This window comes from Scylla paramamosain, chromosome 2, assembly GCF_035594125.1.
Source record: "Scylla paramamosain isolate STU-SP2022 chromosome 2, ASM3559412v1, whole genome shotgun sequence".
NCBI lineage: Eukaryota > Metazoa > Arthropoda > Malacostraca > Decapoda > Portunidae > Scylla > Scylla paramamosain.
In genome coordinates, this window is record NC_087152.1 from 25,201,755 (window position 1) to 25,218,160 (window position 16,406).

Consider the following 16,406-nt stretch of genomic DNA (forward strand, 5'->3'; position numbering starts at 1 on the left):
TGATATGGGATTCAAGTGTTGTGTGGGCTGGTTGAACTAAGGGGTGCATTCATTCAAGACCAGCCAGGCTCAAGCCCAGCGAGAGGGAGCCAGCCAGTGGGAGTGTGTGATGCACAGTGCATAACTATCTCTTGCTCAATCAGTGTTTTTCTCCAGAAGAAACACGTCACCCGGAGTCAATCACTGCACTGCTTACTACCCCTCCTCACGCTTCCTCACACAGTCCTGCCCAAACCTCCTTCATACCCAATCTTTACCTGTGACTAACCAGTGCCACCTGTTAATCCTTTGTCTCACTATTATTACTAACTCATGACTTCCTCTAACATAACATTCATTCACCCTTCAATTTGTTGCTTTCTTTTAAGTAACTAATGTACTGCAGTACCAATACTAGTATTTACTATTTTTTCAAAACTCTGAGTCTATTATACTTTTATTATTATTATTATTTATTATTTATTATTTATTATTATTATTATTATTATTATTATTATTATTATTATTACTGTTATAATTATTATTACTATTGTCATACTATTTTATTTTTTCTTGTGATATCAGGAAGATGTTAATAATTTCATTATTTACTTCAGGTAAAACATTTCATTAAGGTTCAAATTCCAGGTCATGCAAAAATATATACACAAACTTAAAGGGAGGAGTTATATTTTACATGCCAGTGTGCATATGCAACTTATGATTTTTTTAAATTTTAGGTAAAAAAATTTTGAAGACCAGGGTTTTTATCTGAAACTTAGTTGAAATTTATATCTTTCTTAGAAGTGGTGTTATTGTTGATAAACTTTAGATACAGTTTTCTCAATTTAAAAAAAAATGGCACTTGAGTCTCTATGGTCCTGACGCCCTCAAATGAGCTTTAGCTCGTATCCTGTACAATACAACTAGGTAAATACAGCTAGGTAAATATGCACACACACACACACACACACACACACACACACACACACACACACACTGTACCTTTATTCGGAAACTTGTCAGCTGCCTCAATCTGGCATCCGTCAGGATTCTGTCTGATTGGAAGAGGAATGCGGTAATCTCCAATGCCTCTCCGAGGATCTCCGTCCCACTCCCAGTCAGCCTGAGAGATTACTGTGGCATCCTTTTCACCTGCAGAGAGAGAGAGAGAGAGAGAGAGAGAGAGAGAGAGAGAGAGAGAGAGAGAGAGCGAGAGCGAGAGCGAGAGAGAGAGAGAGAGAGAGAGAGAGAGAGAGAATGTGATGTGAGGGAGAGGTGGATGTATAAGGAAAAATGGATAAAAAAAGAGATGTTATTCCAGTAACAAAGGGATTCTAGATACTTAAGAGGATATAAGAAATAGCTGAGATAGAGATCAGCTTCACTACAAAGAAATACAGATACTTGGAATGTACTGGAGATGATAGATACATAGAGTGTCCATTGGCTAAACTAGAATGATATACATAAAGAACAGTGTAGTTCAAATCCAGTATACCAAAACTATATTAACACACACACATGTAAATCCACACTAACCCAGCAGAGATCCATCAACATCCGTCACCACCACCTTCTTTAGTCCATCACAGTCCGTATCCACACACTCTGACGGATCAATGCTGCTCAAGTTGGGCCTAGGAATGTACATGTAGTTCTCCTGTGGTGTGTTGAGGAACAAGAGACCCTTGACAAACGCGGGGTGGTTGGCGTCCTCTGACTGAGGGTTCACCATGAGAGCAATGCCTCGCCCGCAGTCGGTGTCACGGAAGTTGTGGAACGTGAGACCCTCAAAGTGTGTGGAGCCGTAGAGTGCTGGGTAAGTGCCAGCGTTACTGAAGGTCATGAGAGGTGCCACTGTGGGGGAATGCAAGTGTCAAGTGTTTAGGGATCAGATGTAGTCAGCTGTGCTGTGCCTGAGCTCCTGGGGTGTATTAGGGTGGACCATATAACTATCACTTTGTAATGGCACATTTTATTTGAGTAAGCTTTGGTAATTTTATCAAGCCCAAAGTTTAATCTATTTTCTGAGGTGTCTTCATGCTCCTCTCTAGAAGCCATTCTTGTTCTATGCAAGTGAAAATAACAGGAACAGGAGGAGAGGAAGAGTCCATCACACCTTTTCTTATGTCAGAGCATGGATATCATAGACACTACATATGAATACATGACAAAAGTTCTCACAACAAACACCCAACTCACTAGGGCTGGGCGGGAGATGATTACTGGATCCGAATCTGTAAAATCCTGAGAAGCGATACAAATCCAATTACTGCATCAGGATTCTAGAATCTGGTGTAGAATCCAGTCCTCAGACGAGGTCTCTTAATTCGTGAGTAAAAATAGTTATGGAGAACAACGTAAGAGTAAACTGATTTGTTCATTAATATAGTCTGTATGATGTTATTAATCATGCTTTTGGAGCATATAAACAATGAGGTCTGAGGGACTAGTTATGAAATTTACTTGTGTACGCTAGCAACATGTCGAAGCTTATAGTGTTGCTAAAGTCACCATCTCTTTCGTTGGAACTGATACGCCAATTTCATGTAACGTCATACCATGGCATACATATAGGACATGACGTGGGCAGAGCTATCAGTCAAGGCTGAGGACTGATGGGGGGGAACCTATGGTAGTTGTTTCCATGGGTATATGCATACCTAATATGATTATGTATAGTTACTTCTAACACTGTTTTACAGCAACTTTTTACCTGCATAATAATAGCCAAAATTTATTTCAGTAACTATCCTGCTTTTATATAGGTCTCCCCAAAGCCGTGCATCTCGAGTTGAGTAGTCTACTTTTGTTTTAAGGGACTTTCTGTAAATACCCTGAATTTAATAAAAAACAGTGGTTCTGCATGATGGCAGCCAAGCGTGGCAGAAATGCGCCCATTTGGGATTATGTGGAGCTATCAATTCCAAAACAAGCAATATGTTTGGTCACTACAGTACCAAAGCCAGTAACTGCCACAACAAAACCAAAGAAAAAATCACTGGTGTAAATTTGATTTGAAAATGCATAATCTGGCATGTTCATCACCTCAGCCATCCACAGGCCCTTCTATTGAGCTGAGAAGATACTTTGAGGAGCCTCATTTATGCAGGGACAGCAATCCACTGGCGTGGTGGAAGCAACACGAAACCCTCTTCCCCAAGTTAAGTGAAGTGGCCAAGAAATTTTTATTCATTCCTGCCTCATCTGTTCCCTCAGAAAGACTCTTTTCCAAGGCAGGGGAGCTTATCTCCCACAGGCAGAGCATCCTTAAGGAAGGGAATATAAATATGATTCTCTTCCTTAATAAGAACATGTGAAGAGCCGCTTCCTACCAGTGCCAAGTGATATCCTTCTAGATGCCTTTTTGTTCTATAGTATTGCATGCATTTTGTTTTCATGGAAACTTTTATGTGGTCATACTACTAGTCATACTGTAGTACTAATTAAATTATTTTCTGTGATATAGATTTTTTTTTTCCTTTTTTTTACGGAACTGATGTGATAATACATTCTGTGATGGACATGATTTTATTGTATATATTTTCTTATTTTCCACTTGTTAACATCAAATACATGAAATGTTAAGTTGAATGTTATCTGTATGCAAAATCATGTATGGATGTAATCATATGCTTATCTAGTATCCATTGTAATTGTAAGGAAATATTAAGGAAATTAATGTAATGAAATCCAATGCAATATTAAGGAAATTATTGACTATGATAAGGAGAGAAGTATTTTAATTAATGGAAATACGCTGTGATGTCTGGAACAATATGATTTTTTTTTTTCTCATTTCCAAACTTTAGTAGAGGAGGACTCTTTTGTTACTACTTTCTTACTGTTATTCTTAAAATAGCAAAAACAATTATGATGCCAAAAATAATGTTAATGTATCAAGAAAACATTTGGAAATAATGTACCCTATTTGTCAATAAATGGAAAATCTATCATAAATGTGTATGAATAACTATAACATCCTTGTATCATTTAAAGTAAATTAATGAAAGTAATAGCAATCTGAATGGTTACTTATAGTGTGCGCCCTTCACCTTGCTGAAGTGTGTCTCACTCAACTATAACTGCACATGTATTTTCATGATTGCATATTTATATCATGGAATTCTTCATATAATATATATATATATATATATATATATATATATATATATATATATATATATATATATATATATATATATATATATATATATATACACACCCACACACACACATATATATATATATATATATATATATATATATATATATATATATATATATATATATATATATATATATATATATATATATATATATATATATATATATATATATATATATATATATATATATATATATATATATATATATATATATATATATATATATATATATATATATATATATATATATATATATATATATATATATATATATATATATATATATATATATATATATATATATATATATATATATATATATATATATATATATATATATATATATATATATATATATATATATATATATATATATATATATATATATATATATATATATATATATATATATATATATATATATATATATATATACACACACACACACACACACACACACATATATATATATATGTATATATATATATATATATATATATATATATATATATATATATATATATATATATATATATATATATATATATATATATATATATATATATATATATATATATATATATATATATCCTTGGTAAGCATCATGGGAAACACAGTCTGCATCTCGGCAAATTCTAGCCAAAGGGAGAGAGTCGTGATGTTTGTAACAGGTGGAGGGGAATCCTGGATTCTCTCCGTGGTTGGATTCCCTTGCAAACACCAACGAATCTCGTGCCTGGTAGACAATAGGAAGAATCTCGGGTGCCTGGGGCTTGTTAAGAACTTAAGAGTACATCGGATTCATGGAAGGTTCGAATCTCACGAATCCAACAGGGCAAGTAATCAGATTTGCGATTACCTGTTTTATAGAATCCTTCCCAGCCCTACAACTTACTATTAGATCCAGAGGTGAATGATGCTAAGAGGATGCCAGTGTTTCCTCCGCCGACGCCTCCGCCAAAAAATTTATCTCCATAGAACTTCATTATCCGGGACTTGGATGCCTGGTATTCACAAGTGTGTGATGGGGAGACACCCACAAACAGGGAGTGACTGGCATTGGCTGTCTTGGGGTGGAACTTGTGACTCAGTGAATCTGGCTCATAGATGATCTGCATTGCTCCCAGGGGACTGTCCACAGAGACAACCTGGGAGAGAGAAAGCCTTCCTCAGTCACACCTAGTGCAAGCATGTCTTCCTTCAATGCATCTATAAATTTTCTCTTAGGTCTTGGGGTCTTAAGGACAATATATTACAGCATTTTTGGAATTTATAGTGTCTCTCCTCCTCCTCTTCCTCCAGCTTACATTAGTGATGAGGGAGCTGGCATAGTGCTGGACATAGAAGCCTGTGTCTGAGATTCTCCAGGTGTAGAAGTTGTTGAGTCTGCAGCAGTCTGTCAGTGGCCCCGTGCCTCCCTTCTTCCATAGCTGCACAGTATACAAGGGTTAGGACAACACTGCTAATGCTACTGACTCTCTCTCTCTCTCTCTCTCTCTCTCTCACTACATCTGCACACAGCAACAAAAAGGTGGCAGGAACAAGGTACAGTAGCACTAGTAGCACCAAAACTTCTCTATCTCTCACACTGTCTCTCTCTCTCTCTCTCTCTCTCTCTCTCTCTCTCTCTCTCTCTCTCTCTCTCTCTCTCTCTCTCTCTCTCTCTCTCTCTCTCTCTCTCTCTCTCTCTATGCCTGCACACAACAATGCAAAGTTTGCAGCAGTGTATGGCAGCACTAAAAATACTATAAATTATTCTTGCACCTCTCAGTCTCCGTCTCTCACCATGACTCCATAAATTGCATTGTGCACTTCATTCCCCATCCACCAAGTTGTGTCCTCGCACAGCTCTCCAAGGGTCTTGTAGCCAGCCTGTTCTGCACCTGTACAACACCATGAGAGACAAGAGTCAGCACCACAAGGACTAAAAAAGACAAACACACCACAACAAATAACCGATGTCTTGACACACATTCCCCAATATCCTTCACCAACACAAGACACAGAAGTTGTTATGTACCAGCAACAACATTGCCAGTCAGTACAGTGTTGGGTGCATTGTCCAGCTGAAAGGCACCACTCCAATTCAAGTTCTCTGTTTCCTGTCTGTCTTCATATGTCCCCAGGAAGAACACAGTTGTGATGAGGTTCCACCTGTAGGTGTTGGAGCCTGTCTCGTCTCTTATGCCTGCCAGAGGGATGGAAAATGAGAGGGAAATGAGGAGAGGAAGTGCACTAGTGACTTCATTAATGAATTTCCACTTTATGAAAGGTTTCTGTTACACAAATTACTAAACATGTATGATTAATTAAAGGAAAGGTAGTAAAAAGCTTTTCGTCTCATCAACTCCTCTCGTCTAACTGACTGTCTTCAGCCTCTCTCTCATTGCCGCAATGTTGCATCTCTAGCTATCTTCTACCGCTATTTTCATGCTAACTGCTCTTCTGATCTTGCTGACTACATGCCTCCCCTCCTCCCACAGCCTCATTGCACAAGACTCTTTTTTCTCTCATCCCTATTCTGTCCACCTCTTTAATGCAATAATCAACCAGTATTCTCAATCATTCATCACTTTCTCTGGTAAACACTGGAACTCCCTGCCTGCTTCTGTATTTCCACCTTCCTATGACCTGAACTCTTTGATGAGGAAAGTTTCAAGACACTCATCCTGTAATTTCTGACAACTACTTTTTACTCTGGGGACCAGCAGCTCAGTGGGCCCTTTTTTCTTATAATTTTGTTTTCCTTGGCTAGTGCCCCTCCTACATAAAAATAAATAAATAAAATAATAATAATAATAAAAATAATAATAAAATAAATAAATAAATAAATAAATAAATAAATAGATAAATAATAATAATTAATTAAAAACTATAAACACAAACACACACACACACACACACACACACACACACACACACACACACACACACACATACCTGAATCTAGCACAAATAAATAGATAAGTAAATAAATAAGAAAAACCATATGAATACACACATAAAAAAAATAAATAAATAAAATAAATAAATAAATAAATAAATAAATAAATAAATAAATAAATAAATAAATAAATAAAACACACACACACACACACACACACACACACACACACACACACACACACACACACACACATGGTAGTGGAGGAGAACGTTATCTATCATGTGCTGGATTCAGGTGTGTGTATTTACCTAGTTGTATAGTACAGGGTTTGAGCTTTGGCTCGGACCCTGTACTATACAACTAGGTAAATACACACACCTGAATCCAGCACATGATAGATAACGTTCTCCTCCACTACCATGTTCAAGGTCTTGATGAGCCCAACAGCCACATTATAATTGACATTGAATGATGACCTCTTGACGTAGCTAGAATGGTCACCAATGGCATCAAGGCCCAGGAAGGCAATGGAGTAGCGTGGGTCAGTGATGTCGGTGAAGCCTTCCTGCCCCATGTTACGGAACTCCACGCCATCCACTTGGGCCGAACCTGAAGGAGGGACAGAAAGGAGTAGTGGTGATGGTATTGGTGGTGGTCATGGTGGATGGAATGTAGTGGTAATAGTAGAGTAGTAATGGTTTTATTAGTGGTGGTGCATGTTAAGGACCACACTCTGAAAAACTTCTGGCTGCACCTCTGCTCTGAAAAGGCTGTACTTGAAGTTACACAGGTTTTTAAGGATGTTCTTATGGTTCTAGTGAGAAATGAACAAGATTTCTACATTAACAGCAGGAGAAACACTCTTGAGAACCTGGTCAGTCATCTCAGTGGCCTTTGAAAGCAGTCATGGTGAGAGAGGGAAGCGTTTCCTTAGTGTGGTACAGGGAGTGTGGTGGTAATTGTTTTAGCAGTAGTTGTTATAGTAGTGGTGGTGGTGGTGGCAGTGGTGGTGGTAATGGTAGTAGTAGTAGTAGCAGTAGTAAGCATTCAAAGAAAATGGAACAAATCATCATTAAAAACATCACTTTATCTTCCAGACTTACCAAAGCTTCATCACTTTATCTTCCAGATTCACCAAAGCTTTACCAATCAGCTTATCTTTCACTCAACAAAGCTTTACCAATCAGCTTATCTTCCAAACTCACTAAAGCTTCACCAACTAGTTTATCTTCCATTCTCACCAAAGCTTTATCACTTTGTCTTCCAGACTCACCAAAGCTTTACCAATCAGCTTATCTTCCAGATTCACCAAAGCTTCACCAACTGGTTTATCTTCCAGAGTCACCAAAGGTTTATCACTTTATCTTCCAGACTCACCAAAGCTTTACCAATCAGCTTATCTTTCACTCAACAAAGCTTTACCAATCAGCTTATCTTCCAAACTCACTAAAGCTTCACCAACTAGTTTATCTTCCATTCTCACCAAAGCTTTATCACTTTGTCTTCCAGACTCACCAAAGCTTAACCAACCAGAATATCTTCCAGACTCACCAAAGCTTTATCACTTTATCTTCCAGACTCACCAAAGCTTCACCAATCAGCTTATCTTCCAGACTCACCAAAGCTTTACCAATCAGCTTATCTTCCAGACTCACCAAAGCTTCACCAACTAGTTTATCTTCCAGACTCATCAAAGCTTTATTGCTTTATCTTCCAAACTCACCAAAGCTTTATTGCTTTATCTTCCAGACTCACCAAAGCTTCACCAGTCAGCTTATCTTCCAGACTCACCAACATAATGCTTGCCATTCTGGAAGACTGTGGAGACCAGAATTCTTCCCCCGTTGCTGTTCTCCGTGATTCCTTCCACCGCAATGTTCTGGCTCAGGAGACCGACCTCCCCAGCCAGTGTGATGGAAGTGCCGTCTGACAGCGTGTGTATCTCCCCTGGGTGGAGAGACACAGATTTAATTGATGCCAAACTTGCATGTGTGTCTTTGTACCTGATGTGTTTGTGTCTATGGATTGCTGGCTACGACTACAGAGTCACTCTCATACTAAATTTATCTGTGCTGTATACCTCTCTCCTAACTCCTCTGACTATAAGAAATTCTTTGACTACTTAACTTCCAAAGTGGAGCACATTCTGACCCTCTTCCCTTTTGCAGAGATCTCCATTCTTGGAGATTTCAATGTTCACCACCAGTTTTGGCTTTCCTCTCCCTTCACTGACCATCCTGGTGAACTAGCCTACAACTTTGCTATCCTCCATGACCTAGAGCAATTGGTGCAACACCCTACTCGCATTCCTGACCATCTTGGAGATACGCCCAACATTCTTGACCTTTTCCTGACCTCTAATCCTTCTGCTTATGCTGTCACCCTTTCTTCTCCGTTGGGCTCCTCCGATCACAATCTCATATCTTTATCTTGTCCTACCACTCCAATCCCTCCTCAGGATCCCCCTAAGCGAAGGTGCCTCTGGCGTTTTGCCTCTGCCAGTTGGGGGGACCTGAGGAGGTATTTTGCTGATTTTCCTTGGAATGACTACTGCTTCCGTGTCAGAGACCCGTCTTTGTGTGCTGAGCGCATAACAGAGGTGATAGTGTCTGGCATGGAGGCGTACATTCCTCACTCTTTTTCTCGTCCTAAACCTTCTAAACCTTGGTTTAACACAGCTTGTTCTCGTGCTATACATGATAGAGAGGTGGCCCACAAAAGGTACTTAAGCCTTCCATCACCAGAATCTCATGCACTTTATATTTCTGCCCGGAACCATGCCAAGTCTGTTCTCCAACTTGCCAAAAACTCCTTCATTAACAGAAAATGTCAAAACCTTTCAAGATCTAACTCCCCTCGTGATTTCTGGCATCTAGCCAAAAATATCTCCAATAACTTTGCTTCTTCTTCTTTCCCTCCTCTACTTCAACCAGATGGCACCACTGCTATCACATCTATTTCTAAAGCTGAACTCTTTGCTCAAACCTTTGCTAAAAACTCTACCTTGGACGATTCTGGGCTTGTTCCTCCCTCTCCTCCACCCTCTGACTACTTCATGCCAGGTATTAAAATTCTTCGCAATGATGTTTTCCATGCCCTCGCTGGCCTAAACCCTTGGAAGGCTTATGGACCTGATGGGGTCCCTCCTATTGTTCTCCGAAACTGTGCCTCCGTGCTTGCACCTTGCCTAGTCACACTCTTTCAGCTCTGTCTGTCAACATCTACCTTTCCTTCTTGCTGGAAGTTTGCCTACATTCAACCTGTTCCTAAAAAGGGTGACCGTTCTAATCCCTCAAACTACCGTCCTATTGCTTTAATTTCCTGCCTATCTAAAGTTTTTGAGTCTATCCTCAACAGGAAGATTCTTAAACATCTATCACTTCACAACCTTCTATCTGATCGCCAGTATGGGTTCCGTCAAGGCCACTCTACTGGTGATCTTCTGGCTTTCCTTACTGAGTCTTGGTCATCCTCTTTTAGAGATTTTGGTGAAACTTTTGCTGTTGCCTTGGACATATCAAAAGCTTTTGATAGAGTCTGGCACAAAGCTTTGATTTCCAAACTACCCTCCTACGGTTTCTATCCTTCTCTCTGTAACTTCATCTCAAGTTTCCTTTCTGACCGTTTTATTGCTGCTGTGGTAGACGGTCACTGTTCTTCTCCTAAATCTATTAACAGTGGTGTTCCTCAGGGTTCTGTCCTGTCACCAACTCTCTTCTTATTATTCATTAATGATCTTCTAAACCAAACTTCTTGTCCTATCCACTCCTACGCTGATGATACCACCCTGCACTTTTCCACCTCTTTTCATAGACGTCCAACCCTTCAGGAGGTAAACATATCACGCAGGGAAGCCACAGAACGCCTGACTTCTGATCTTTCTAAAATTTCTGATTGGGGCAGAGCAAACTTGGTATTGTTCAATGCCTCAAAAACTCAATTCCTCCATCTATCAACTCGACACAACCTTCCAGACAACTATCCCCTCTTCTTCAATGACACTCAACTGTCCCCCTCTTCTACACTGAACATCCTCGGTCTGTCCTTTACTTATAATCTGAACTGGAAACTTCACATCTCATCTCTAGCTAAAACAGCTTCTATGAAGTTAGGTGTTCTGAGACGTCACCGCCAGTTTTTCTCACCCCCCCAGCTGCTAACTCTGTACAAGGGCCTTATCCGTCCATGTATGGAGTATGCTTCACATGTCTGGGGGGGTTCCACTCATACTGCTCTTCTAGACAGAGTGGAATCAAAAGCTTTTCGTCTCATCAACTCCTCTCCTCTAACTGACTGTCTTCAGCCTCTCTCTCACCGCCGCAATGTTGCATATCTAGCTGTCTTCTACCGCTATTTTCATGCTAACTGCTCTTCTGATCTTGCTAGCTGCATGCCTCCCCTCCTTCCACGGCCTCGCTGCACAAGACTTTCTTCTTTCTCTCACCCCTATTCTGTCCACCTCTCTAACGCAAGAGTTAACCAGTATTCTCAATCATTCATCCCTTTCTCTGGTAAACTCTGGAACTCCCTGCCTGCTTCTGTATTTCCACCTTCCTATGACTTGAATTCCTTCAAGAGGGAGGTTTCAAGACACTTATCCACCAATTTTTGACCACTGCTTTGACCCTTTTACAGGACTGGCATTTCAGTGGGCATTTTTTTATTGATTTTTGTTGCCCTTGGCCAGTGTCCTTCTTACATAAAAAAAAAAAAAAAAAAAACAAATGTTCTACTCCTCTCATTCTGTCTCTTCTTGATAAATAGAAAGCTGTCATTGATTACACACTTGCTTCTGTCTATTCATATCTGATGCTTGTGTTTATGGATTGTCATGAAAGTGTCTATTTATTTCTTGCATGTTCTAATTTTCTCATTCTGTCTTCTCTTGATAAATAGACAGAGATTTCACTGATGACAAACTTACTTTCTACTTATACCAGATGCTTGTGTTTATGGAATGCTGTGATAGAAGGATCTCTTTTTATTTCTATCCTCATATGTTTTGGTTCTTTCATTCTCCTCTCATCTCCTTCTCTCAAGCCTCCACCACTGTGCTTCATTTATTTATGTCCTAACAAGCTCTTCTGTATCTATTCTCTCCCATACTGAACACTCTGACCTCCCATTCAACTGCAGGTAATTGTCTTGCACCCACTGCATCTACCACACTCAAATATTCCTGTCCTTACATGCTCTACTTCACTCATTCTCTCCAATACTCCAGCCACTCTGATTTCCCATTTCACTGCAGGTCACTGTCTTGCACCCACTGCATGTCACACTCACATACACTCACTTATTTATCTTACTCTCTGCCATTCTTCCTACAAGATCAGACTACCAAAGAATGCTGTGTTTGACACCCTCAGGCACTACACATTGCATTCCTTCTCCTTAACCTGATATATACCACAAACGTTATGCATTCTCCTTACTTCCACCAAGTGCTAGATGGAATTCTGGAGAAGAGGTGGGAGTGTAGACTAAACTAATGTTTCAGTGAGTGAAGGACAAGGAGCAAAACACTCACCAAGGTGCTGGAATTTGAGTGCTGAGTCTAGGGTGAGTGTGGCACCATTGATTGCTACCACTCGCCTCACTTCGCTCTCTGTTGCCTCTTTTCCTGTTGTTGTCACACCCACCTGAATGGCAGTGTGGTGAGAGGTGAAGGGAGAGAATGGGAGGCAGAGCAAGGCATGGGAGAGGAACACAATATGAAAAGGGACATGATCTAAGGAGAGATAAATGGAAGGGGAAGAGAGGAAAGCAGAGGGAGAGAGAAGTATGAAAAAGGGACATAATCTGAGAAGAGGTAAATGGAAGGAAAAGAAGAGAAGTTGGACTAAGACATGGGAAAGAGAGAGAGACTTAAAGAGAGTAAAGCAGAATAAAATAATGAGAAATAGAGAATAAGAAGAAGGGGGATATAATAGATGATCCAATTATACTCTTCTTTTTCCTTCCCCTTCCTTCCCTGTGCTTCCCCTTCCTTCTCTCCCCTTCCCAAACTACCTCTAAAATATTAGTAAAACACAATAAACAATACCAATGCAAAATTTCTGTCCAACAACGACAGCTTTTCCTCTTCTTCCTTCTGATCTTCTTGCTTTCTGACTGAACCTATTCTTACCTCACCTAACCCAATCTAACCTGGCATCCCCTCACTCAGTTTTCTCCTTCTCTCTGTCTCTTAATCTATCCTAACTTAATTTCACCTTACTTTACCATGTATCTCACCTAACTTAATCTTACCTTAAGTTTCTTATTTAACTTAACCTAACCTAATAACCTCACCTAACCTAACCTACTCATTCAGCTTTCCCATTCTCTCTGCCTCTCAATCTTACCTAACTTAAGCTTATCTTACCTGAACGTAATTAATCTAACTTTGTATCTTTATTATGCCTTCTCCTTCTCTCTGCCTCTTAATCTAACCTAACCTAATCTAACTTATAACTTAACCTTACCAATCCTAACTTAATCTAACTTAACCTTACATATCCTAACCTGACCTGACCTTACCTAACCTGATCTCACTTCATCTGACACCCCTCCACTCACCTCCTTATTGAGCCAGGAAGCATCAGGATCCTCGGCCAGAGTTATGTGGCCGGTCCCAACCTCCACTGTGGCCCCAAGCTTGTGCCATGATCTCCTCCACACCTGCCCATGCAGCCTGAGATAGCCAAACACACCTGCAACATACCAGACCTTCATTTCACACCTGTAGCTATCTTTATAACAAAGGTACAAGGGTGATATAAGCAAAATTTTCATGGTCAGTAATCAAGATAGAACAAGAAATAATGAGTTCAAGCTGGAAAATATTTCAATGAGAGAGAGGAAGGAACTGGTTGTCAAATAAGGTGGTAGATGAATGGAATGAACCCAGTAATCAGGTTGTTAGAGCCGAGTCATTAGGGAGCTTTAAAAGATGATTAGACAAATTTGTGGATTAGGTGATAGGTGGAAATAGATAGGCATGTTCTGTACAAGGACTGCCACGTGTAGACCAGGCAGCTTCTTGCAGCTTCTCTTGTGTTCTTATGTTCTTATTTTCTTCAGCCTCTCACTGTTATTTGCCACATCTCTCCTCCATCACCAGCTACTTTGAGACAAAACACTCACAGGCAACAACAAGGAAGTCACAGGTACCCACAACAAGACACTCATGGGTAAGAACAAGCTGCCTCCAAGCATTATAGGGACTACAAATTGCAAAACCCATTCTTTTTATCTCCTTTTTCCTTGTACGTGTTTATAAAGATTTTGTACATCATTCTTGGCGCTGTGCATTGTTGTTTATCTCAGTGACAGAGTTAATGCATTGTTAATTACCTTATCAGCAGTCTTCCTTCGTTGTGTCAACTGTTATTCTGTCACTAGTGTTTTTCTAGCCTTTATCGTAACCTTTGAGAATCAATAACAACTTTTAATAATATAACAACTTTTAATAATCTTCTATAACCTGCCAGCCTCTTTTTTGCAGCCTTTCAGTATCATCAATGACCTTCAAATACTTCTTTACAACCATCTGAACTTCTCTTGCAACCTCTGTTCATCACTAACAGGCTTTTAACACTCCCCTTACAACCTACCGCTCTTTCCTTGCAATCTCCTAGCACCATTAATAGATAAACACCTTTCCAAACTCCTTTACAACCTTCCAGAATCATCAACAATCTTTCAACTCTCCTATACAACCTTCCAGCACCCTTCCACAGTGTTCCAGCACATACCTATAGTTTTCCAGCCCAGGTTCATGCTATAGGCATCAACATCTTCAGGGTCCATCAGGCGAATGATGAGACTGTGGGTGAAGGGAGTGTCTGAGGAGTAGCCAGCCACTAAAGAGCCTCCCTGGTGGTGATGGAGCAGCAGAGTTGGTTAGGTGTCTTAATCTTAGTGCAGGGTGTGGTGTGTGGAGAGATGAGGAGGTGATACAGGCAAGGAGTGTTAACTGAAGATTAGATTAACACACACATACACTAGAAAAGTGGTGACACAAGCAAGGGGTGTTAACTAAGATTAGATTAACACACGCACGCACACACGCACACACGCATGCATGTGCGCGCACACACACACACACACAGGAGGAGGCAGTAGGCACCTGCCAAAATGATAATTACTCCCAGTGAGGTCTAAAGCATTGGATCAGGGGATGCTGTGAACTTATCATTAAAACCAGCTGTGACCTCACTGAACATTTCCCTTTGTGTCTCATAACACAAGGGGGCAGGACAACTCTATTCCTCCACACAAAACTATAAGCACCTAATAACACACACACACACACACACACACACACACACACACACACACACACACACACACACAATCACCTTTCACTCAAAAAATCAAAATTATCATGGCGACTCTTACACCAGACTCAGAGTCCCCATCTGTGGAAGGGACCACAAATATCCCCAGGTCGGACTGCTCTTCTGATAATGACCCTCAGTGTCTTGACACCCCCCTCAACTTTTTCATTAACTTCTGCAACATTCGCAGTCTAAGATCTCATTTTCAATATGCGGAACATCACCTCTCCTCTTCTAAATCTCATCTTCTTTTCCTCACTGAAACCAAGGTGTCAGAGGAAACTAACAGTAGCCCCTTTTTTGTTCCCTCCTACTTTCTCTATCCTCATTTTCAATCCAAAGCTGGATGCTGCATTTATGTGCGCAATGACTTAACCTGCTCTCGTGCCCACGCTCTTGAATCTTCCAAGTTTACACATTATCTGGCTACGACTACAGAGTCACTCTCAAACTAAATTTATCTGTGCTGTATACCTCTCACCTAACTCCTCTGACTGTAAGAAATTCTTTGACTACTTAACTTCCAAAGTGGAGCACATTCTGACTCTCTTCCCTTTTGCAGAGATCTCTACTCTTGGAGACTTCAATGTTCACCACCAGCTTTGGCTTTCCTCTCCCTTCACTGACCATCATGTTGAACTAGCCTTCAACTGTGATATCCTCCACAACCTAGAGCAATTGGTGCAACACCCTACTTCTATTCCTGACCATCTTGGAGATACGCCCAACATTCTTGACCTTTTCCTGACCTCTAATCCTTCTGCTTACGATGTCACCCTCTCATCTCCGTTGGGCTCCTCCGATCACAATCTTATATCTGTATCTTGTCCTATTGTTCCAATCCCTCCTCAGGATCCCCCTTAGCAAAGGTGCCTCTGGTGTTTTGCCTATGCTAGTTGGGGGACCTGAAGAGGTATTTTGCTGATTTTCCTTGGAATGACTACTGCTTCCATGTCAGAGACCCATCTTTGTGTGCCAAGCACATAACAGAAGTGGTGGTGTCTGGCATGGAGGCGTACATTCCTCACTCTTTTTCTTGACCTA

The 16,406-nt window shown here is 40.2% G+C and overlaps 2 protein-coding genes across 7 annotated transcripts in view; both read right to left on the reverse strand.

Moving 5' to 3' along the window:
• The window catches only part of LOC135112116 (fibrocystin-L-like), a 14,664-nt gene extending 1,924 nt beyond the window's left edge, over nt 1-12,740 (reverse strand). For 2 of the 3 annotated variants that reach the window (XM_064026127.1, XM_064026136.1), the window contains exons 1-9: nt 12,569-12,740; nt 8,794-8,985; nt 7,515-7,647; nt 6,172-6,339; nt 5,937-6,034; nt 5,459-5,581; nt 5,047-5,299; nt 1,522-1,839; nt 985-1,134 (exon numbers count right to left, since the gene is read on the reverse strand). In XM_064026127.1, the coding sequence (XP_063882197.1) occupies nt 985-1,134; nt 1,522-1,839; nt 5,047-5,299; nt 5,459-5,581; nt 5,937-6,034; nt 6,172-6,339; nt 7,515-7,647; nt 8,794-8,847 (1,297 nt within the window). In that variant the 5' untranslated portion in view covers nt 8,848-8,985; nt 12,569-12,740. The remainder of the gene's footprint in view (nt 1-984; nt 1,135-1,521; nt 1,840-5,046; nt 5,300-5,458; nt 5,582-5,936; nt 6,035-6,171; nt 6,340-7,514; nt 7,648-8,793; nt 8,986-12,568) is intronic. The other variant, XM_064026129.1, reaches the window with a different exon arrangement.
• An 858-nt stretch (nt 12,741-13,598) lies between these two features.
• Nucleotides 13,599-16,406, reverse strand: part of LOC135112099 (fibrocystin-L-like) — a 29,989-nt gene continuing 27,181 nt past the window's right edge. For 2 of the 4 annotated variants that reach the window (XM_064026097.1, XM_064026067.1), the window contains one exon: nt 14,833-14,998. The gene's annotated coding sequence lies outside the window, so the exon portion shown is untranslated. Of the gene's footprint in view, nt 13,734-14,832; nt 14,999-16,406 lie in introns of those variants that run through there. The other 2 variants (XM_064026077.1, XM_064026086.1) reach the window with 2 other exon arrangements.